General features: G+C 55.0%; 7 protein-coding genes across 7 annotated transcripts; 4 read left to right on the plus strand and 3 right to left on the minus strand.

The window, feature by feature from the left end:
- Positions 1-148: 148 nt before the first annotated feature.
- HRG_03312 (trehalase domain-containing protein) lies at positions 149-2,802 on the plus strand (the record flags this gene model as incomplete). Its single annotated transcript, XM_044861783.1, has 3 exons — positions 149-380; positions 438-2,401; positions 2,536-2,802. 3 exons carry the CDS (start codon positions 149-151, stop codon positions 2,800-2,802), a joined length of 2,463 nt encoding a protein of 820 aa, XP_044722809.1.
- Positions 2,803-5,770: 2,968 nt separating this feature from the next.
- Positions 5,771-7,690, minus strand: HRG_03313 (mnmE helical domain-containing protein; the record flags this gene model as incomplete). Its single annotated transcript, XM_044861784.1, has 3 exons — positions 5,771-5,789; positions 5,878-7,307; positions 7,394-7,690. The coding sequence occupies 3 exons, from the start codon at positions 7,688-7,690 to the stop codon at positions 5,771-5,773; spliced, it is 1,746 nt and encodes a 581-aa protein (XP_044722810.1).
- Positions 7,691-8,069: 379 nt separating this feature from the next.
- Positions 8,070-9,411, minus strand: HRG_03314 (aminotransferase class-V domain-containing protein; the record flags this gene model as incomplete). The annotated part of the gene is made up of 3 exons (XM_044861785.1): positions 8,070-8,439; positions 8,504-9,051; positions 9,124-9,411. The coding sequence occupies 3 exons, from the start codon at positions 9,409-9,411 to the stop codon at positions 8,070-8,072; spliced, it is 1,206 nt and encodes a 401-aa protein (XP_044722811.1).
- An 807-nt stretch (positions 9,412-10,218) lies between these two features.
- Positions 10,219-11,133, plus strand: HRG_03315 (proteasome subunit domain-containing protein; the record flags this gene model as incomplete). The annotated part of the gene is made up of 3 exons (XM_044861786.1): positions 10,219-10,256; positions 10,319-10,430; positions 10,489-11,133. 3 exons carry the CDS (start codon positions 10,219-10,221, stop codon positions 11,131-11,133), a joined length of 795 nt encoding a protein of 264 aa, XP_044722812.1.
- A 415-nt stretch (positions 11,134-11,548) lies between these two features.
- On the minus strand, positions 11,549-12,318 carry HRG_03316 (putative lysine decarboxylase domain-containing protein; the record flags this gene model as incomplete). Its single annotated transcript, XM_044861787.1, has 2 exons — positions 11,549-12,090; positions 12,156-12,318. The coding sequence occupies 2 exons, from the start codon at positions 12,316-12,318 to the stop codon at positions 11,549-11,551; spliced, it is 705 nt and encodes a 234-aa protein (XP_044722813.1).
- A 3,716-nt stretch (positions 12,319-16,034) lies between these two features.
- On the plus strand, positions 16,035-17,279 carry HRG_03317 (uncharacterized protein; the record flags this gene model as incomplete). Its single annotated transcript, XM_044861788.1, has 1 exon — positions 16,035-17,279. One exon carries the CDS (start codon positions 16,035-16,037, stop codon positions 17,277-17,279), a length of 1,245 nt encoding a protein of 414 aa, XP_044722814.1.
- A 3,069-nt stretch (positions 17,280-20,348) lies between these two features.
- Positions 20,349-21,547, plus strand: HRG_03318 (C2H2 finger domain-containing protein; the record flags this gene model as incomplete). Its single annotated transcript, XM_044861789.1, has 5 exons — positions 20,349-20,390; positions 20,476-20,612; positions 20,681-20,924; positions 20,972-21,294; positions 21,358-21,547. The coding sequence occupies 5 exons, from the start codon at positions 20,349-20,351 to the stop codon at positions 21,545-21,547; spliced, it is 936 nt and encodes a 311-aa protein (XP_044722815.1).
- Positions 21,548-22,785: the final 1,238 nt, after the last annotated feature.

Below are 22,785 nucleotides of genomic sequence, written 5' to 3' on the forward strand. Positions count from 1 at the left end.
GGCTTCGACACGTCCGGTACCTGCATCCGCCAAAGCTGCGTTCGGTCTCAACTTCGTCGCCACCCTCTCTTGGCCCTGCTTCTGCTTCGACATCTACCGAGCTCATGATAGCCTGAGGCCTGAAGCCCGAACCGCCAAGTCCCGCGCAATGGCCAGACTCGCCCCATTGCTCGCGGCAGCCGCAGCGCTGGCTCTCTGCGTCTCTGCCGCGGGAGATGCGTCGGTCTTGACGAGCGAAATCAGCCGCCTCAACAACCAGAGCCTGTTCTGGGGGCCCTACAAGCCGAACCTGTACTTTGGCGTGCGGCCCAGAGTGCCCAAGAGCTTGTCGACGGCCCTCATGTGGGCGAGGATGGAGCAATACACTGACGTCAAGGACGGTGAGTTATGTCGGCCCTCTGCACCATAGGCAATGCTGAGTCCGACGTCGTGGCTAGGGCTCCGATACACCTGCGAGCAAGGGGGGGACATGCACGGCTACGGCTGGGACGAATACGATGCCCGGACTGGCGGCGTGCAATCTATTCACGACAAGGGCAACAACATCGACATCACCACGTCCTTTGTCAAGGTCCCGGGCGGCAGTCACGGCGGCAGCTGGGCTGTCAGGGTCAAGGGCAGACCCCGAGACGACGCGCCGGAAAACCTGAAGACGACCGTCTACTACTACATTGCACAGGAGGGCGGCGGCGAGCTTGAGGCCGTGGGCGAGGGCACCGACCTGGGCTTCGAGGGCGATGTCGCCTTCAAGGGCAGCTCGAAGCCCTTGGGAGACTACAAGATTGTCGTGACCAAGGGAGACGGCCGCCATCCGACGAGCGACCATGAGCTGTCGGCGAGGCGCCGAGGCGACACGACGCTGGTCGGCAGCCAACAAATCGCCGACGACCTCCTCTGGCAGGGCAAGGCCCTTCTCTACCAACAGATGCAAAAGGCGTCGGCTTACGTCCAAGAGACGTATGGCATCGACGATGCGCCGCCGCCTTGGCAAGTCTACCGAATCGACCACAGTCCGGGCAAGGGCAATGTCCACATTGTGCAAAAGACGTTTGAGGGGCCCTTTGAGTTTGACGTCATCTTCTCGTCGGCGTCAGCAGGCAAAGAACTGACGGTCGACGACGTCAGCCGAGAGATCAAGGGGACCTCTGCATCCTTTGCCGAGCGCTTCTCGCGCGTCTTCGATATCAAGGCGCCGTTCAAGGCCGGCCAGTACAAGGCGTTTGGCAAGAGCATGTTCTCCAACCTCCTCGGGGGCGTAGGCTACTTTTACGGCGAGCAGCTCATCGACCGGTCATATGCGAACGAGTACGACGAGGAAAACGAGAACTTTTGGGTGGATGCAGCCGAGGCCAGGGCGCGCAAGGAGCAGAAGCTTGAGGGGCCGTACGAGCTCTTGACCAGCGTCCCGTCGAGGCCGTTTTTCCCGCGCGGGTTCCTGTGGGACGAGGGCTTCCACCTGTTGCCCATTGCCGACTGGGACCTGGACATGACGCTCGAGATTATCCAGAGCTGGTACAAGACAATGGACGACGAGGGCTGGATCCCGAGAGAGCAGATCCTGGGGGCCGAGGCGCGGAGCAAGGTGCCCGAGGAGTTCCAGGTGCAGTACCCGCACTACGCCAACCCGCCGACGCTTTTCCTCGTCGTCGAGGACGTCATGGGGCGGCTGCGCAAGGCCAACGGCAGCCAGCCGGCGACGAGGGAGAAGCTCGGGCCGGGCGAGACGCTGTACACGGCACACCTCGACAACGTGGAGCTGGGCGAGGACTATGTGCGGCGGCTGTATCCGCTGCTCCGACGGCAGTACGACTGGTTCCGCAAGACACAAAAGGGAGATATCAAGTCGTACGACCGCGAGGCGTACTCGACCAAGGAGGCGTACCGGTGGCGAGGCCGGACGGAAAGACACTGCCTAACGAGCGGGCTGGATGACTATCCCCGTCCGCAGCCGCCGCATCCGGGCGAGCTGCACGTGGACCTCATGTCGTGGGTCGGGCTGATGACCAAGTCGCTCATGAGGACGGCGGACGCGCTCGGCATGTCCGAGGAGGCGGCGGAGCTCAGGCAGAAGCTGGATGCGATTGAGCACAACCTCGACGACCTTCATTGGTCGGACAAGGAAGGGTGCTATTGCGACGCGACGATTGACGAGTTTGAGGAGCATAAGCTGGTCTGCCACAAGGGTTATGTGTCGCTGTTCCCGTTCCTGGTCGGGCTGATGAAGCCGGAGGACCCGAAGCTGGGCAGGGTTCTGGAGCTGCTGGGTGACGAGAGCCAGCTCTGGAGCGCGCATGGCATCCGCAGCCTGAGTCAACGGGACGAGTTTTACGGCACCGACGAAAACTATTGGAGGGGTCCGGTGTGGATGCCGATGAACTACATGGCCGTGACGCAGCTTCACGTAAGGCTGATCTCCCCGTGTCCAGCCCCCAATCGGTTGCTTTCCGTTGCAGAGTATTTTCCTTTTGATGTTTCGCTACCCCTGAATGCTTCGTGTTGGCGGATCTAACAGTTTTTTCTTCTCCCGCCCTGCAGAGCATCGCCACGAGAGACGGCCCTTTTCGAGACAAGGCGCGCGGGCTGTACACGAAGCTGCGCAGGAACCTGGTGGAGACGGTCTACAGGAGCTGGGCGGAGACGGGGTTCGCGTGGGAGCAGTACAACCCCGAGACGGGGGCGGGACAGCGGACGCAGCACTTTACGGGGTGGACGAGCCTGGTGGTCAAGCTGATGGCCATGGAGGAAGTGGCCGGGGACGGACGAGACGGACGAGACGGACGAGACGGACGAGACGAGCTGTGAGCGTGGAGTAAGATTCGGCCGAGCAGGCGGAACGATGATTGCCGGGCCCCAGGCCAGGGCAGGCCATGCCAGGCCAGGAGGCAGGGTCCGGAGGATTTTTTGTTTTTGTTTTGGAGAGAAAATAGAGTCATTGGCACTACTGTGTGTGCTCACGATGAACCAACAAGGCGAGCCAATGGGGACTGCAGGCCGGGGCCGTCGAGTCATCGCCTGCCTGCCTGCCTGCCTGGACGCACGAACAGGCTCGTGGCTGCAGCGGCTCAGCGGCCAGGCAAAGGTCGGAGGTAGGTACGGATTCGGCAGGCCTTGTCGGGGTCTGGGCCCTGCCGGCCGGTGCCATGTTTTGTGTCTGTGTCCGTTGTGTGCTGACGCTGGCTTTTTGTTCAAGCCCTCGGCTAGGGCTGACCTGACGGCTGCAGACAGGCAGTCGACGACGACAGGCAGTCGACAGGATCAAGGGGCCCCGGCTTGGTAGCCCTTGCTATGAAGAGGAGTGTAAAAAGGGCGAGGGCGAAGTGTGTGTGTAAGTGTGTGTGTGTGTGTGTGTGTCTATTTTGGTCACATACACACACATACAGACACACATACAGACATACATATATATACACACATATATACACACATACATACCTTACATACCTACATACATACATACAGTATTAACATACATACATACATACATACATACATACATACATACATACATACACTGCGGCGGCGGCGCCAGCAGCAAGGCACACTACACACACCAGCCAGCAGCAGCAGCCCGCACCACGACGGACACACGACGGGGCCCTCGGTCTCGCCCGTGGTTGGCCCTGCCCGTCGACCGGGGGCCAATAAACACGCCCTGTCGAGGTGTCGAGGGGGGAGGCGGAAAAAAGGGGAGGGTAGCATGACGTCGGGCCAGGGGTCCAGCTCGCGTGGCGGGCTGTGTGTGTGAAGGAAAAGAGGAATGACGGGGAGGGTTTCCGCGTCCGGAACGCCGGGACCGACACGTTTCTGCTTCCTTTGTTTCCGCCCCCCGCCCCCCCCCCCTACCCCGTCCTAAGCGCTTCCTTCTAGAATGGTGAAGAAGAAGAGCACTGTAAGGCGGCCAGGGGGGGGGAGCCGGAGGATGGAGGATGCGAGTGGTCGGCGAAAAGAGGGTGACGAGAACACAAGAACTGGGACATGGGAGGGGGGAGGTGTGTGCATGGGCAAACGGTTGGTCCGGGGGGTTTTTTTCTTTTCTTTTGGATGCTGCCTTTTCTGCCTCGTCTCGTCTTTTTGGCTCCTTTTTTCTTTCGCTTGCCCGTCTGACTCTGAGATAGCCCGGCGCTGGGCCAGGGGCAGCAGCTCTGTCGCCGAGGCCGGGGCTGAGACTGTACAGTGCATTCTTACATACTCGGGACAGTAGGCGCGCAGTACTTGCAAGGAGCGGTAGGCGGCAGCAGCCAAGGCACTTGCTTTTCGTACCAACTGTACATGATACAACGTACACGTACACGTACATGGTATGGGCACATAATTACAGCAGTACTGTAGGGGGCCAGGCCCTTTTGCTCATCAACAAGGAGAGGGAGAGCGAGAGATGGCTCGCCTTGCCTCGCCCATCCCATCCACTCTCGCCCATCCATCCATCCATCCATCCATCCATCCATCCATCCATCCATCCACCCCTGCGACGCGCCTCCTGTTCCTGCTGCTGCTGAGGCCTTCAGCTCAGCCCTATGCCGCACCCCGAGGCTACCGGGACACGGGGCCAGGGGAGGGGGGGTGAGCCCGTTTTCTTTTCTTCGGACGGACGGCCGAGTTAGGGGTTGCGTGGGTGCTGGTGGTGCTGGTGGCAGCAGCAGCAGCAGGGGAGGGCAGCGTGGTTCCTATTCTCGGCTGCCGAGTGGCTTGGGTCGTTGCCTTGATGATGATGATGCTGCTGATGCTGATGACGATGGCTGCGCGTTGCGGCGAGGAGCGAGAGTGTGTGTGTCTGCGTGCGTGCGCAGCTTATAAAAGGGTCGATGGCTTCTCGCCACGTTCTCGTCCTTTTCTCGCTCCATCCCCCAAGTCAAGCGTCGATTCATCAAGCCTTGCTCTCTCTCCAGCCCCCCTTTCCATCCACCCACTCCAGCAATACACACACACACACGCACCTCGCTCAAGCATCCAACTCTTCGGCCCTCACACCTTGCAACACCCCCCCAAAGGGAAAAAGAAAACCAAGCTCCCAAACAAGAAAGAAGAAATGGCTGCTTCCTCCTCCTCCTCCTCCTCCTCCTCTTCGGCTGCCCCCGTCGACTACGGCCGCTCGGGATACAACGTCGTCCGCGGCGGCGGCGGCGGCGGCAACGACGGCGGCGACGGCGAGGACAAGCGGTAACGGCTTCGCGCTGCCGGCCGACGAACACGTCGCCTTGTCTTTTCCCTTCTCCTTCTTCATTCGCCATTCACCATAATCGAAAGACAGCCTCACAAAAAATACACTTCGTCAACTTGCTTTCATCGGCATCGGATTCAGCAGCACAAGACGCATTTCACGGTCCCGGTCGGGGGTTTTCTCCCCTCTTTCTTTTTTTTTTCATTCTGTTTGATAGACGGCGTCTCATCTTGGAAGGCATCTGGGCATAGACAAGTCTCTTGGGGACGCAGCGGGGGGATCAAAAAAGGCATAATAGCATGCGGACGGACCACATACATCAAGAAGGGGGGACGGCAACAGCATCATGCATAACCTGGAGTTGGGATAAACACAAAGAGACATTGCCTCTCACCGAGGAAACAGAAGACTGGGCAGGGGAGTAGTTTGCATTCACTTTCGTCAGGGCCAGGCATGGAGACGCCAACAGCATGCGAGGCTCTCTCCGCCGTGGCATTTTAGAATTGGTCTTTTAAGAGCCATTGCAGAATCAATTTCTTTCTTCCTCACACTTGAAGCAGCGTCCATGCTCCCGAGGAAATATCGTACAACCTGGCCGTGAGCCTTGAGTCGTCACTTGCCCACGCAAAACCTATCAAGACGGTTAGACCAACGACTCGCCCTTGTTTTTTCACCTCGTCTCAGGGCAGACGCAAACGCCGTCTTCACGCTCAACTTACTTCTCAAAGACGACGCCGAGCACCTCCTCGACGTCCCCGGCCTCGCCCCTGCCCGTGATGCGCGCCAGGCAGCCGGCCGCGTAGCGCAGGTACTCGGCCGCCAGCACCACGTCCGGCTCGAGGCCGTCCTCGTCCGGGCCCGCCTCGGCCATGAAAGCCTCGAGGTGGTCCCGGCACTGGGCCAGGAGTTGCCGCTGCCGCTCCGTCACCCCGACGAGGTCCTGCAGGTGCGCCGGCATGTCCGTCATGCGCGAAAAGGCCGCCGCCAGCGAGTCGACGAGGCCCTGGATACCGCCCGGGTCCGCGCTGCCGAGCACCCGAGATTCGCCTTGCTGGCAGGAGATGGCTACGGGCTCCGTGGCGGCCAACGCTGGGCTCCGTTGGCAGAGGGTTTCGCGGAACCCGGCCAACAGCGCAGTCAGCGTGGCATCGTCGACGGAGTCTCGCTTGTTGACCACAACCAGACGGGCATCGGCCTCGGCGGCAAGGTCGAGCGTCTCCAGGTCGTAGTGTAGAAACGGCCCTTGCGCACCGGTCTCGACCGACGCGAGAGCCACGACCACGTCCGACTCTTGAGCCTTGCACCTTGCCCTCCGGATGCCCTCGGCCTCGACGGCGCCAATGGCCGCGCCGTCGTCACCCGAGGCCGTGGATCGGAAGCCAGCCGTGTCGGCAAAGGCGCACAGGTACCCGCGCACGTCGAGGCTAGCCTCGACAATGTCTCGGGTGGTGCCGGCCTCGCCCGACACAATCGACGCCTCGCGGCCAACGACGAGGTTCATGAGAGAGCTCTTGCCTACGTTGGGCGGGCCCAGCAGGGCAATGCGGATGCCGTTGCGCAGCAGCTCGCTTCGCTGGCCGGCCAGCTCGTGCATGCCGATGGCGTGCACCATGTCGGCGACCTGCCTCGTCACGTTGGCCAGGAGGTGCGACGGCGACTCGTCAAAGTGCTGGTCCTCGGAAAAGTCAATGAGCGCCTCAATCTCCCCGCGGGCCAGCAGGAGCTGCTGACGCCACGCCTCGTAGGTGCGGCCCAAGGCGCCGGAGCTGCCCCTGACGGCGGCACGTCGCTGGTGCTCCGTCTCGGCGGCGAGGGTGTCACCCAGCGCCTCGATCTGGGCCAGGTCGAGGCGGTCATGGATAAAGGCGCGCTTGGTGAACTCGCCCGGCTCGGCGTAGCGGATGCTGGCGTGGCTGGAGCGAGACCGGGGGATGGCGGCCAACACAGCCTTGACGGTGGCGGGCCCCCCATGGACGTGCAGCTCGAGAACGTCTTCGCCCGTGACGGTCCGCGGGGCCGGGAAGTAGAGCACCAGGGCCTGCGAGTCGAGCACGACGGGCTCGCGTGCCGGCTGCGGCTCAAACAGCGTGCGCACAGCCGCGTATCGTGGCCTGGGCAGCGCCTTGGCCGGACACAGCGCCCTGTACACCTTGAATCGGAATCTGATGTCAGCGCCGGGACCGCAGCGGAGTTAACTGTGTGGAAAAAGAAATGCCAACGTAATCGTGTCGGTACATCTAAGCATGACGGCCCTGAGATGCGGATGGCGGCGATTCCGGCTCGTCCCCGGCCCGTCGACAGCGCGTAGATGGTGTCGCCCGTGGCAGGGAAGCTGCTCGAGGCAGCACCTCCATCATCGTTGCCAAGGCCTGGGCAACGGCTGCTGGGAGCGAGGGATGCTGCGCCGCGCGCCGTCGGCCGGCTGCTGGGGGCCAAGGCGCGCAGAGGCTTGCGCCAGACGAGACGGGGATTCGAGCTCTGGGCGACGCGGAGGCGGGCCAGTCGCTCGGGCCTGAAGCCGCGCCGGAGCATCCGACCGGGGTGGGGGCGGGAGATGGGAGACTTGTGTGGGTTTCATTCAGCGCCCGACGATGGGCTTGGATTGCGCGTCGCGTGGGGGTGAATCCCTCGTTGGCGTCCTGATGGCGGAGGAGAAAATCCAGGCGCAGCTTAGGATCGAAGGCAACGAGGCGTGCGACTGGCCTTGACTAGGCTGCTACCCTGTACCGGCCGGGGCCCTTTGTTCGCCGCCATCGCCCTCTCACGTTGCGGCATTGATGTGACCTATTTATATACACGAGTCTCGATTCAAAGATGGAAACTACTCTGAAAAATTCCTTCATCCATGCTCTCTTAATCATTCATAAAGCTAACTAGCCCTCACAGGCACCATGGTGAAGCCCGCGCCGCTTCACGCCCTGGCAAACGACTCGATAAACTTGGCCAGCTTCTCGGCCTCGTCCCGCGAGATCGAGTTGTAGTTGCTCGCCCGGATGCCCCCCACGCTGCGGTGGCCCTTGAGCCCCGTCAGCCCAAGCTTGTCCGCCTCGGCTAGGAACGCTTTCTCGGCCGCGTCCGTGTCGCCGCCTCTTGTGACGCGGAAGCAAATGTTCATCCGCGAGCGCACCGACTTGTCGGGCACCACTCGGTACGCGTCAGGGTTGGCGTTGAGGGCGTCGTAGATGAGCTTGGCCTTTTCATTGGACACGCTCTCTTGCCCATCGACCTTGTCTGGGTAGGTAGCGAGCAGCTTCTTGAGGACCAGGCCGGCCACGTAGACGCTGACGCAATCAGCAACAACTATTATTCGCCACTCCAGAGCGTGGCAAGAACGGGCTGACTCACTCAAAGATGCTGAGGGTGTTGTACAGGCTGTTGTTCTTGGCGATCGTCTCGTACTGCAAGACGACCGGCGGCTGCGGCAGAGCCAGTGCCCTCATCAGGGCGGACGAGGGCTGGGGCAACAGGCTCTTCTTGACGACGACGACGGTGATGCCAGTAGACCCCAGGTTCTTCTGGGCACCGAAGAAGATGACGGAAAAGTTGCGGACGGGGACTCTGCGCGAGAGAATGTTGGACGACATGTCGGCGACGACAATGGGGCCGCTGCCGTCCGAGCCCGGAGCCAGCGACTTGGGAAAGTTGGGGAACTCGACGCCATCAACCGTCTCGTTGTCACAGTAGTAGACCATGGCGGCGTCCTGGGACAGGGACCAGGTGCTCTCGTCGGGGATGAGGCCAAACTTGCCGTCGTTGTGCTTGCGGGCATCGCTCACAATGTTGACGTGCTCGGGGCCCAGCAGCCTGGCGGCCTCTGCGGCGGCCTTTTGCGACCAGCTGCCGGTAACGATGTAGTCGAGCTTGAGGTCGGCATCGACGCGGCTGCGCAGCTTCTGCGTGAGGTCCGGACGATCCAGGTCCGACGCCTCGGCGTCGCCAAAGACCTCACAACGCTTGCGCAGGACCCAGGAGCCAACGAGATTGAGGGCGGTGGCGGAGAACTGGCCGCTGCCGCCGCCCTGCATGAGCAGGACCTCGTAGTCGTCAGGGACGTCGAGGTAGGAGGCGAGGTCGGCCTTGGCCTCGTTGATGATGTTTGCGGCGAGGGCGGAGCGGTGTGAGTGCTCGGCGATGCCGAGGCCGGTGCCGTTGAAGTTGAGCAGGGCCTGGGCCGCCTGGTCGAGCACGTCGGTGGGAAGCAGGGCCGGCCCGGCGCCGAAGTAGCTGACGTCTTTCCGCTCCTTGGCCGCCATAACGAGGATGGCTGTGCCCGCGGTGTGGGCGGTGTGTGAGTCGCTCGAGGTGGCAGCAAGACGCGATCTAGATTTCCCGAGGACGATGGTCCAATTCAGGTCATGGGATCTTTGCAAGGTGGGCAATATTTCACGAGTCAGGCCGGAGCGAAGAGGGATGGGGGAAAAGACGGCAGAGGCAGCGGACGATGGGTTGGAGTCAGAGGTTAAGTAGTCACACCGTCAGGGTTCTCTTTTCCCACCCTGTGGTCTTCCTCTGCCCCGCCAATCGCGTTGGTGATGCAGCAGCAGCAGCAGCAGCAGCAGCAGTAGCAGCGGGGAACATGCCAGCTTGAAAACGGCAATTTGTTCATCAGGGTGTTCATTGTGTATCATACGCTCCAGTCTCTGTTTGCTGTGTTCCAGTGCCATCTCATGAATCTGGCCCATCCAACGACGGCGATGTCGGTCCCATCGAAGCAACGCTGCTCAGGGTGCCGTATGGGGTACCTAATTATTTACCTATGTAACTACTTTGAAGCAGTCAGTGCTCCTTTCAAGCAGGCGGTGGAGCGGAGCATCTACGGCATAAGCCACCTGGCATAGTCATCATTCAAGGTACCCCCGGAGCGGAGGTGCCGCCGTGCCGCTGCTAGCAGGGCAGCTCCGGCGACAGCTGCTGTACCTTGACGACGACGAAGCTTGGGGCTGCCTGCTCGCCAGTTCCACTCAACCATCGACGCCATCTCGCAACACCTCATCCCCTTCCACTTCCCGATCACTGCCGTCTAGCGATCGGAGGTTCGACCTCGTAGCCACACAGCCATCATGTTCAGAAACAACTACGACAACGACTCCGTCACATTGTACCTGCCCTCGTTCCCTGCGTGGAGCTGGCCGCTGGAAAGCTAACACTCGCCGCGCCCAGCTCGCCCCAGGGCCGGATATTTCAGATCGAATATGCCGCAGAGGCCGTAAAGCAAGGCTCCGTCGTCGTCGGCATCGCCAGCAAGACGCATGCCGTCCTCTGCGCTGTCAAGGCACGCCCGACCTCCCCAACCGCCCTGAGCTCGCGGCATTGCTGACACGCGGCCCCAGAGAAACGCCGAGGAGCTCTCCTCGTACCAGAAGAAGCTCTTCTCCGTCGACGAGCACGCCGGCATCGCCATCGCCGGCCTCACGTCGGACGCCCGCGTCCTCTCCAACTTTATGAAGCAGCAGTGTCTCGGCCACCGCCTGACGTACGGCCGCGCCATGCCCATTCGATCCCTCGTCGACATGATTGGCGAAAAGGCCCAGATCAACACCCAGGTCTACGGCAAGCGGCCGTACGGCGTCGGCCTGCTCATTGCCGGCGTTGACGAGCGCGGCCCCCACCTGTTCGAGTTCCAGCCGTCGGGCATGACGGAAGAGATGACAGCCTTTGCCATCGGCGCGCGCTCCCAGATGGCGCGGACGTACCTCGAGCGCAACATCGACGCCTTTGCCGACTGCACGCGCGAGGAGCTTGTCAAGCACGGCCTCCAGGCCTTGCGCGAGAGCTTGGTGCAGGACAAGGAGTTGACGGTGGAGAACACGTCGGTCGGCCTGGTAGGCGTCGAGACGACCCCCAAGAAGGGCATCGAGTCGTTCAAGCTGTACGAGGAGTTTGAAGTCAAGCAGTGGATCGAGAAGCTGGGCGAGGCCCGAGCCAGCGGTGGCGGCGGCGATGACGAGGGCGAGGGTATGGACGTGGACAGCTGAAGAGCCCCATGCACTGTGGGGAAAGGGGGGACAGAATAACAGCAGGCAAGCTGAGCGTCACAAACGGCTGCTGCTGCTACCGCAGACTACGTGTACAATACAAGCTGCCCTGCAATGCAGCGCCCGTGGGCCCAGACCTGAACCCGATGAATGAAAAAAGACTCCCTAACCAGACAAGGTGCCCGAGCTGCAGGTGGAAGATTGGCGGCTGCGTATTCTCATTGCGTCTCTATAGATCTAGACGTTTCGTACCTTTTATATAAACCCACCTCGAAGACGCCGCCGAGAAACGCCGCAGGGGAAGAGAAAGAAGGGGAGAAATGCTGTCATGTCTACGTCCATCCTGTACCACGGTGTGCATCTCGAAATGATGCCCGCCCATGTCGATTCCCACCTCAGCTCGGCACGCACGCGGCTACTGGGCCCCCCAATGGAGCTTAAAAATGGCCTCGGACACCTTGTAGTCGCGCAGGGCGCTAACGGCGTCGTCGGCGGTGGTGGCAGTGACGACAATGTCCTTGTTAGCCTGCTTGACGAAGCCCTGCTCGACGGCCTTGTCGATCCACTGGACGATGCCGTCCCAGTATCCGTCGACGTTGAGGAGGCAGATGCCCCTGCTATGGATGCCGAGCTGGTTCCAGGTGATGGTCTCGAAAATCTCCTCCATGGTGCCGTAGCCGCCGCTGAGGGCGATGAAGCCGGAGCCGGGCGCGCCGGCAAAGACCTCCTCGGCCATGAGCTTCTTGCGCGTGTGCATGTCGGCGACGACGGTGGTGCGGCCGTACTTTGCCTGGTCGGGGACGATCTGGTTGTCGGCGTTGAGGGTCTGGTAGGTGCCGTCGCGCTCGTACTTGACGAGGGCCTCGGGGATGATGCCGTGGACCGAGTCGGGCCCGGAGAGCTCGCAGAGCGTCTTGGCCACCTCGCCCATGAGGCCGACGGTGCCGCCCCCGTAGACTGGTTGAAGAGGTGTCAGCCCGCTTGGGGGGTGGGCGGTAGAAGAGTCACATGAGGTGACTCACCTAGGTCAATGTTGTTGGCAGCCATGGCTCGGGCCAATTGCCGGGCCATTTCCATGTGAGCCGGGCTGCTGCCGGCACTGGCTCCGCAGTAGACGCAGATCTTGGTGCGAGGGGGGCCGCCGCCGCCGAGGGCGGAGCCGTTCTGGCCCTCGTCCGAGATCATTGTGGCGGGGTGCCGAGGTGCGTGGTTGTCTCCGGACCGAGCCGCAGGGGAGAGCGATGCGACATGTACACGCAGCGTCGTCGGGGATTCGATGCGTGGGAACCTGGAAGCGCTCGTGTTTGGAGGTTTGGTGGAGCTTCTGGGCGGGAGGGGGGAGGGTGTCGGGTGTGTCGAGGCGGGAGGAGGGAGCGGAGAGGAGGAGAGCTGCGATGACGGACGAGCGAGTCAAGTGACTAGTTGGGTAATGACGACTCGGCACGGATCAACCTCTGATTCTCAGTTTGCGGGTCCAGCAGAGAGGAGGGGCGATGAGGCGGTTGCGCGAGGTTTTAGATTTCTTCCCGCTGAATTGTCAGAGGTGGGGGAAGGGAGAGACAGGAGGGCGAGGGAGCGAGGGAGCGAGGGAGCGAGGGAGCGAGGGAGATACGGACTTACGGAGGAGCACTACGGCGGCAATGGCGGTGGCATCATGGCATACACACACACGTAATCGCCCGGCCTACGTGTTGGACGACGCTGGAAGACGCTGCACAAGAGAGTCACGCGTTGACTGTGAGACGGCCAAGTGGTTTCTTGTGTGTTTGCCTCATCCGACGGCACAGGTGATAACTATGCGGTGAGATGCTTTAGTTAGTCCCCCGTGTTCAGCGGCGACCGGCATCGGCTGGCTCCAAGGCTTTTCCCGCTGAACGCCCGCTTTGGGAGGGGGGCCAGGCCGGTCACGTGAGCCGCCCCGTCGCGCGTCTTGCCGAGCGTATGTACGGAGTCCAGTACAGTGCAGTGCAGTAACTACCTACATGTACGACGGCTGGCAGTGGCTTATGGCCTGCCACGTTTTCCCCTTGCATTCCTGTGTTCCTGTGGCATGACGCCACCACGTGGTCCATGATTGACGGTCCATGATTGACGGCCCTCGATGACGGCCCTCGATGACGGCCCGGGAGGCTGGGCTGTCAAGGCGCGCTACCAGCACTCTTTGACATGACCGGATGCGAGATTGACGCCACCGACCTTGTCATGTTCATCTCCCGATGGGCTCACCGTGCGTGGCCTTGTTGATCTTGGCATTTCAGCTGCCAGCCTTACAATAAGGCAAATGGGTGAGTGGTGGGTACGTAATGTAGTACGTGCCAAGACGGACTGAAATAGAAGCCGATCCGCGGGCCCTACAGTATCCACCAGTACGTACTAATTAGTATTCAGCTCTGGCGGCCTCTCTCCACTAAACCAGGCCCGGAGAGGCCAACTCAAACCTGCGTATGTATAGACTTTTCTTGAGCATTGATAACTTAGAGTTCAACCCACTAGGATTACAAAGATCCTTGCAAGCACAACCTCGAATATGAGACGGTGATTGGCTATATCTAAAAAAAAGTAGCTGTTAACCATTGTAGCGCGTCAAGCTACAAAATTTCTGTTAGGGGGGTATCTGATCCCGGATTATGTACATATCTATTAACCTTGATTGTAAAGACAATAGCTGACAAGCAGCTTGTACGCTTTAACGGAAAGTGCTTGAGAACAGAGGCACCTACTTGTAGTTAAATACCAGCCAGATAGGGAAGAAATGTATCTACTTCAACTGTGGTCAAATATCAGTGTCAAGGTAGGTACTCCGACTTTGATGTCATCATAGCAACGCATGTCCCCACAGGGGGTATTTGCAATCCTAGTGGGTTGTTCTTGCTTGTTTGTTTACTCGCCTGCTTTATGAAGGCGAATGCAAGCATACCAATGACTCGTAAAAGCGGGCGGGAGGCGACTGAGCTCTGGTAAACGGCGAGGGTGAAAGTAGCAAAGGGATGAGCGCGTGCGTAACATGGCGAATAAGGACCGGCGCCTGATCCACGAACAGGAAGCGCAGGCAAAAGACGGGCACAGCCACAGACGAGCAGGCACGAGAAGGCAGGGGGAACCCGGTTGTAGGGCAGTGAGAAACGAGGGAAAACGGAAGGGACTAATGGGAGGCGAAGATAGTGTCTGATGCTCATCACCTGGGGTGAAATGCCTGCACACGAGCGTTAGCCGGAGGCTGCTGCCAGCCGCACGGGCAACAAGAAAATGCTTGGTTTGGCGGGACATGAGCAACTCGGGGCGGAGTTGGTACGCTGGGCTGACGACGTTGTTCATGTAGGGGATCATGCATGTCTATGCAATTTCAGGTTCCAAACGACGTGCAATGCCGCCGCATTGCCAGTCAAGCAACCAGCTACGTACATTGATACGAGGTTCTTGGTTCAACTAATAACGGTCCAGACATGGTAAATCCACCTAGCCTAGCCCCCCACCGCACGCTTTAGATTGGGCTGGAAAACTATTAGTATTATTCATCAACGAAGCGGCCGGCCATTGATTGACTCAGCCCGCTGCCACGAGAACGATACCTAATCGCGTCCAGGTCAACATGACGCCGCATTGCTACGGTTGACAGCCTTGATCGTCGCCTTGAAGCCACTGTCTGTCTGCCGCGGGGCAAAACGAGCGCATGCTGTTCAGGGGCGTTTTGAACAGTAGCGACGAGGCCCTTGCCACGAGGGAAATCATGCGCAACCCTCAATCAAGGAGGGTTAACCGGGCTGCTCCGCACCCAGCTTGAACTCCACGTGGGCAATGGCGTGATCCTTCAATGCGGAATCCCGCATGTCCCAGCCAGAACCGCGCTAAATGAAGCTTCGGTGCCTCCTCCATGGAGCTCAATTTCAAGGAAGGCGGCGCAAGGACACGAGGGCAGGCGTGGGTGACCCATGCAGCGGAGCGGCCTAGACATCTCTGCCTAGTCCAATGCTTGTCTCCATTTATATACCACAGCAAGCTTTTTCAGCTTCCGCCTGGCCAGTCCACGTCGCCTCGGTATCAGATACGGTTACCCAACAAGATGCTTCTTCAGCCGCTTGCCAAGTTGAGGGGCTCGCATTCGAAGCGGGACCGGTCAAGTCAGTCAGGTAGGTAGGTAGTCGTCTTTGAAAACTACTCCTAGGCTTATTTCGTATCGCCGCCGAGATTCGCTCAGGATAACCTAGCAAGAGAGTTGAACTGGCCAAGGACGAGTTCCCAGAGCGAGCAGCATGACACATGAAATACGGGGTGAAACAGGGGTCTTCAACGCGAACCCTCATGGGCTGTTCCGCAGCCAAGTTGCCGTGCATCAGGGGAACCGTTCAAGTCGTCTCAGTTATTGAAAAAAGATACCTCGAAAACCTTGGCGACCTTGCGTGGGTGGTGTGTGCTTCGGGTGTTATGCCTTGGCTTCTGCCCTCCTAGGCTATGTCATGGTGTCACGCAGGGACAGCCCCCAAGCGTGTCCAGCGAGGTAAACGACCTCGCGTGTGGCCGAAACATGACACAGACACACAAGAAGTGGAGTGTGCCGGGAATTACAAGTGTCGGGCCCTACCAAGTATTGTGAGGCCATGACATGCTTCCCTTGGACGCATGAATGATCCAAGAGTAGTTTATCATTAGGCCTGCGGAGCCGACACGCATAATATGGCCCACCGAGGACGAAGGATTACCTGTTTTTCATCGCCTCTCGCTGGCATTAGTCGGTGGCACCCATTCCTTTCGCTACGGGATATATATCTCGGTTTCTTCATCATTCATTGTAACTTCACACCATCCCTGACTTCCCTCGCTATCAGTGTCCTTCGTTTCATCCCTTCACCCACATCACACCATCACCAAACAAGATCGTCCCGCTCCAGGACTAGACAGTCATCATGATCAACAAGGCATCCGTGGCCATGCTAGGTGCCCTTGCCGCCCTGCAGGGCGTCTCGGCCCAGATCAAGCCCGTCGACCAGGCCGTCAAGGACGGCAACCTCGCCAAGCAGGACGTCGAGACGGTCGACGAGATGTGCGGAAGTCTTAACGGGGACAAGTCATCGACCAAGCCATGCACCATCGAGCAGCACGAGAACGCCATCCTCGTCGCCTCGGCCAAGACCGTGTCCAAGACGGATGCGGGCGCCGCCAGGAACTGGTTTAAGCAGTGGGAGAATAGCAAGCGTCTCCACGAGGCTCGCAAATGCTGCATCCAGTGCAAGGTGGACGCTTGGGAGAAGGGGCTTCCGGCCAGCCTGACCCCCAACTTAGCCAAATGGTGGGTCGACACTTTTTACGACGCTGGGCGATATACCAAAGCCTGGGAGGCGGAAAAGTCCGATTTCACAGCCTTGATGGATGAGTGGCAGTGGAGGAACAAGGACGCGCAAATGCCGCCTCCTACCAACCAGACTGCGGCGGAGGCCCAATATGAGCCGGCTAAGCAGTGCGATGCTCTAAATGCCGCTGTGGCGACTCCCGTGAAGCCCGAGATCGCCAACACGACGGTCGAATTCCAAACGATGCCCAAGCTCATCATGACCAGCTCTCGCTCCTCTGACGATAAGGATCTCAACGCATCGTCCAAATCCGCCGCCGAGATGGCGGATCTCAAATTCTACTGCCAGCCGCTCTACGTCACCGCCACCTTGCATGGTGGCCAGATTAGCGGTGGCGTCTTTGCCGCCCCGGCCGAGCAAGTTGAAGGATTCACGTCCCGCGTCAAGGTCAACAGTGTTCCACCCCAGGCCATTTACGAAAAGGGCTGTCAGGTCTGTTCCGGGGCCGCTCCCAAGCGCGTCGCGGTTATCCTTGGGCAGCCTCTGTCTCACGATGAGCGCGAGGCAATGACGAGCCAGATTTCCATCCGGGTCGGCGTGTCCGGGCCACGTGACCCCAATGTGCTCATGCCCATGCGAGGCGTTTCAGTCACGAGTCAAGACAGCACCAACCAGCCGCAGGTGAAGACCGAGACCAACCAAGCCGGCACCAGCCAGCCGAAGGCGAAGGCCGGGGCCACGCAAGTCGGCACCAGCCAGCCGCAGGTGAAGGCCGAGGCCAAGCTAGGCGGCGTTTCCGGCCAGCCTTCCGTGTCGACGGTCTCTGCGCAGGTCCAAGGCGAGCATCCCTATTGCGAATAGGTTTTGTCGGAGTAAATGTCTTTGGCTGAGTCCTAGAGGGAGGTGGCTTGATTGATCGAAGAAAGGCTAGGCTACTTGCACCTCCCTAGTTCCCCGAAACGGATGTAGATCTAAGCAAACATTTCCCTTCTCTATCGAATGTTCGAATAATTAACATATCAATAATCCTTATATATATATTGCTCTACTTTATAGCCCGCTTTTACGTAGTTTAGACTTAAAAATACCTATAGGTATTTACTTATAGGCTACCTATACCTATCTACGGGCTATTTTAGGGCTACTATAAATACTTAGTAGGTAGGTAAATTTAAAATAGGTACCTAAAATATATATAGGTATATTCGGGCTACCTATAGATATTACCTATTTAGTTTTATTATATTAATCGTTTATACTTATCTTAATATAAGGTACTTATAAAATATATTTAGGTTATATAGCTAAAAGTAGTATTAAATTAAATAATAAGATCCTATAGATATTACTTATTCTTTACCTTAACTATCCTTTTTATATTTAAAGTCTTATTATTATAGTTAAATATTCTCCTTATATCTAGTTCTCTTTATAAAGGAGGCGACTATTACTTCTATTACTATATAGCCTTTTTACTTTTTCTTATAGCTTTAAACTTATTCTTCCTAATAAAAGTTACTTTCCTTTATTTCCTTTACTTCCTTTATCTCCTTTACTTCCTTTATCTCCTTTACTTCCTTCCTTTAACTTCTTTACTTCCTTTAACTTTCTAATTACTTAGTAAAGTAATATTAATTATATTACTATACTTATCTCTCCTTTATTAGCTTTATATTTATATTTAAAGAAAGTCTATAAAAATCTTTTATTAAATAATACCTATAAGCTATAAGTAAGTATAAAATCTCTTACTTTAATCTTAATCTTCCTTATATAGTATTATAGCCTCTTTATTAAAACGAATTCTATTAAAAGAATTCTTATTTTTAAGAGTATAAGATATCTTTAAAGCTACTTTAAGCTTATATAACTAATCTTTATACTTTTTTATAGGTTAATACTATTATTAATCTTTATATCTTAAAGAAGGATACTATCTTATATATTAAACTAAGACTATAAGATCGATAGCGTAAATCTTACTTTTAAGTTTAAGAGTTTTAGCTTAGATTACTAGTATATATTAATTTACTAGTAAATACTCTAAGCATACTTAAGTAGTATGCTACTTAGTTATATTACTAGAAATTTCTATAAATTATTTCGTAGTTATATTCTAATAGATATTCGGCCTATTAGATCTATTATCCGTTTAACTATTATATTATTATAAAGTATAAGATATTCTTATAATCTAGATAGACCTTAACTTTATACTTACTTCTAAGAAAGTAATATCGAAATTCCTTAAAAGCTTAAATAATTATAAGGAATTCTTTATCGTAGATAGGGTAATTAAGTTCTACGCTATATAGCTTCTTTAAATAAAATATAATCGGTCGTAGTCTTTCTTTATTATCTTTTTATCCGATTTATACTCTTAGAGTAAAGTCTAATATATTAGTTTTAAGTTCGATTTATCGTTTTAGATTAAAGGTAGTTAAGACTAGTTCTTACTTAATTATAGCCTTAATATATTTAAAAGCTTTATTTGCTTTATTATCTTATATAAATCCTTTTTCCTTCTTTATTAAGTTATATAGTAGTACTATAATCTTTCTAAAATCTTTAATAAATCGTTAATAGTAATTTATAAATCCTAGGAAACTTTATACGTCCTTAACGTTCTTTAGCGTTAGCTATTCTTTAACTAAGTTAATCTTATCTTATTATATTTATATCTCTCTTAGTAAGGTCGTATATTTAAGGAAGTCTACTTTCTATATATAAAACTTACTTTTCTTTAGTTTAACTAGTAACTTTATATTTTAAAGTACGCGGAGTACCTTATAAACGTATTCCTTATATTCTTCTAAGGTATCTAAGAAGATTAATATATTATCTAGGTATACTACTATAAAGATATCTAAGTATTTATATAGGATATTATTAATTATCTATTAAAAGGTAGCTAGTATATTTATAAGTCTAAATAGTATTACTAGATATTTAAATAGTCTAAATTTCGTTTTAAAGGCTATTATCTATTTATATCCCTTTTTTATATATATTAAGTTATAGGCGCCTTTAAGATTAAGGGCTATAAACTACTTTTTACTTATAAGAATATACCCTTATATTCCTATTTTACTATAATAATTACGGTTTATTAATAAGATATCTTTTAAAGATATATAAAATCTATAAATATACTAAAATAAAGGAATAGTATAACGCTACTTACTTTAAGGTATCTAAACCCTTAATCTTTTAAAGACTTATATAATAAGTTAAATATAATAAAGAAGATTATAACGAATATATATACCTAAACTATAGAGTTTATAAATATAAAAAAGTATAAGTATAGTATAAACGATATAATAGTATACTAAAAGATTATTAGTAATATATATAAAGGCTATAAGCTATATTTAACTAAGGAAGAATTAATATAGAAATACTATATAAAAAATAAAAAGATACTCTAATAAACTATGAGACGGCGGATTTACCACCCGTTTGGACGGTCTCTGCCACCAAAGGTGGCGGCCAATTTGCCAGGAATCCAGAGCGAGAACGGACAAATGTATCGCCGGGCTCATCCCTCCAAGTATCTCCGATGTACTTGGCATGTCACCCATCATGCTCAGCCCGCAGAGCCACGTCGGGACGCCTCCGCGGCCCGTTTAAGCTGTGTGCCTTTCCGACACCTCTTTCTAGCCTCAAAAGAAGGAGCCACAAAGCGCTCAGAACGGTGGCGTCGCATAGGTCATACTTAAGAAGCTCTTACTCCGCCTCAAATTTTGGTAGCATCTTACCTATTACACAACCAAGCATTACTGTGGAAACTCTTTCCTCTTGCCAGCTCACGGAAAGCCGCATCCCGCTGACTTATACGATCCATTGTCAACCATGACGCGCCGAGCACGCCATTCCGCCATCTCTTACGACTCGGACGCGTCTTACTCCCCGAGAACGAATTTGACGATGGTGGTCTCTTTGACAAAGTTGAGCCCTTCACTCGGATACGTATGCGGAGGCAACGGATGTAGAGGACTTGAACTTCGATGACGCAGACGGATTCGTCGACGCTGACGTTGAAGACCAAGTCCAGCTCTTCGGTGGCAACGTTCATCCACCTGAGTACTACCGGGAAGCCGTTGAGAAATTCAACGAGACCGCCTACGAAGCTCAAGACTATAGCGACGGTAGTCTACTGCTCCTCGATGCCTGCGACGCACAATGGCGCCAGTACGTCACCAACGACATCATGTCCCTTATGACTCCCAGCCTCTAACATGTAATGGTCCTACCCTCAGGTACTGCGAGGTGCTGGGTTGTGACCCCAAAAATGTTTGGAGTCTGTCTCGAGTCCAGCTCCTGCGGCTTTTGTATAACTTTTTTGACTGGTCCCTCAACCAGAAGGTCGGTAAGGATGGCAGGAAAAGGCGAGGAACGAGGAAGAGCAGCTCTTTGAGCACATACTGGAAAGTCTTCCGACTCGTCTTCGAGAGAGCCACTGGAGACAAACTCGAGCCGAAACTAAATCGGCGTATGCACAAGGTACAGCCCGATCCCTCCGAATAATAGGTCACAAGGTAACCCTGCAGGTTCTCCGAGACCTCTCCAAAAAACATGACTTGAGCGACCAGAGGCGAGCGAATCGATGCATGACGATCGAAGATCTCAAGGAGCAAATCGAAACGACAATTAGCACGACAAAAAAATCGTTCAGGCTTGGGGAACTTCGGATCCTTGCTGTTCTCTTTCTCCTTCTTCTTGCACCCGCTGGAGCTCGCCCCACATCCATCCTGCGTCTCCGGTTTGGAGACATCCGGCTCGCACTGGTGAAAGACCCAGAAGGTGGACCGCATAATATTTTGATTCGCTTCACCTTAGCCTTCACGAAAACGTACCTCGGTGTCAAAGATGCGTAAGGACGCCAGAAACGCCGTGCTTCATCTGCTCGTAGGATATGGCGCTGACGCGAATCTAGGAAAACATTTCCTCTTCCAGAGACCTTAGCCGACCCTTCCTTGCTACTCAATCCTCACATCTTCCTGCTAGGCATTCTTTTCCGCCATCGCGCGTTCCGAGCAACAAGTCTCAATTCACCCGCACAGCTTGCCAATCTTGATATCCACCCTGAGGAGCGGAGCTACCTCTGCCGCTCAAGGACGATCTAAAAGACACATATATATTCCGACGGGCTATGAAAACCTTTACCGGCTATGAGCTATCCCAGGACAAGCCTCTTTCTTACCAGATGATTGCACAATGGATCAGAAGGGTTGGCGAAATATTGGGGTTGGAATACCCCACCATCCCCTACAACTTGCGTTATAATGCGGCCAATGAGTTCGATCGAAGTGGTTCGTCAAGTCCTCCAATCACGATAGCCTTGTTGCTTACTCCAGCTTCAGCCGATATCAGCGAGTCGCTGCGAAATCTTGCTCTAGACGAGGGGAAGGCTCGCCAGCCGCGGCTCGCGCAAAGAGGCCTTTCGGAACGAAAGTTGGCGATGGCGACAGGAGAAAGTCGGGGAGAGGAGAGAGTTGGCGACAGGAGATAGGAGACAGGGGAAGTGAGAGGAAGACAGGAAGAAGAGTGAGATAAGAGATATGAGATGGAGATCCGGCGAGAGACGTAGAGCATTATCGTGAGTGAAATCGAGACAGAGCGTCAGAGAGGCAGCCTAGGCCGCTGCAAGGGAGATTTTGCTTGCAAAGGCGCAAAGGGCGTGGAGAGGCGGCAGGGGTGAAGAGAGTTGTGGGTGGGTAATGCATGTGTGGGCGAGTGGAAGGCTCTGAGGATTTACAGGTGCTATAAGTGGTGGATATAAACAGAATAAGGAGTATATTGGAGAAGTTTTGACTGGATTGTCTTTGTGAAAAGGAGAGCAAGAGGAGAAGGAAATATCCCATTAGGGCCTTTCGCACTTGAGTTTGAGGATGATGAAACATGTTCCTTGTCATGTTGTGTTGTTTCGTTCGTTGCTTTACAGAATATTCTTGGGCGGATGTCGGGCGCGGTGCGGTCGGGAAGAGATTGACGCCGGAGGTCTGATAGGGCCAGAGGCGGATGTGGCTGGGTGATTGACTGGCTCGGTGTCCGTCTCTGAGTCTCCGGGGTCTTCGTGGGACAGAAGGAGGAAGTGTCGGATTTGGCGGGGCCTCGACTATCACAGGCGGCGACTATGGTGGAAATTTCTGGAGAAAGTCGCGGTCTCTTGGTTGGGGTTTGGTCGGGATCGGGCAATGACCGCTTTGATGTCATCATAAGGGGATCGACTGACCTAGATGCAGGCGGCGTGGGGGAGGCGCCGCTTGGGGCGGCATTGCGTTTTTTGGTAGAGGTAAACCTGGCCAACGCATCGCTATAGTCCGAGGGGTTGCCGACTGAGCCCTTGGGTGTCGTCGGCAGT

Source organism: Hirsutella rhossiliensis, assembly GCF_020360975.1.
Source record: "Hirsutella rhossiliensis strain HR02 chromosome Unknown scaffold00003, whole genome shotgun sequence".
NCBI lineage: Eukaryota > Fungi > Ascomycota > Sordariomycetes > Hypocreales > Ophiocordycipitaceae > Hirsutella > Hirsutella rhossiliensis.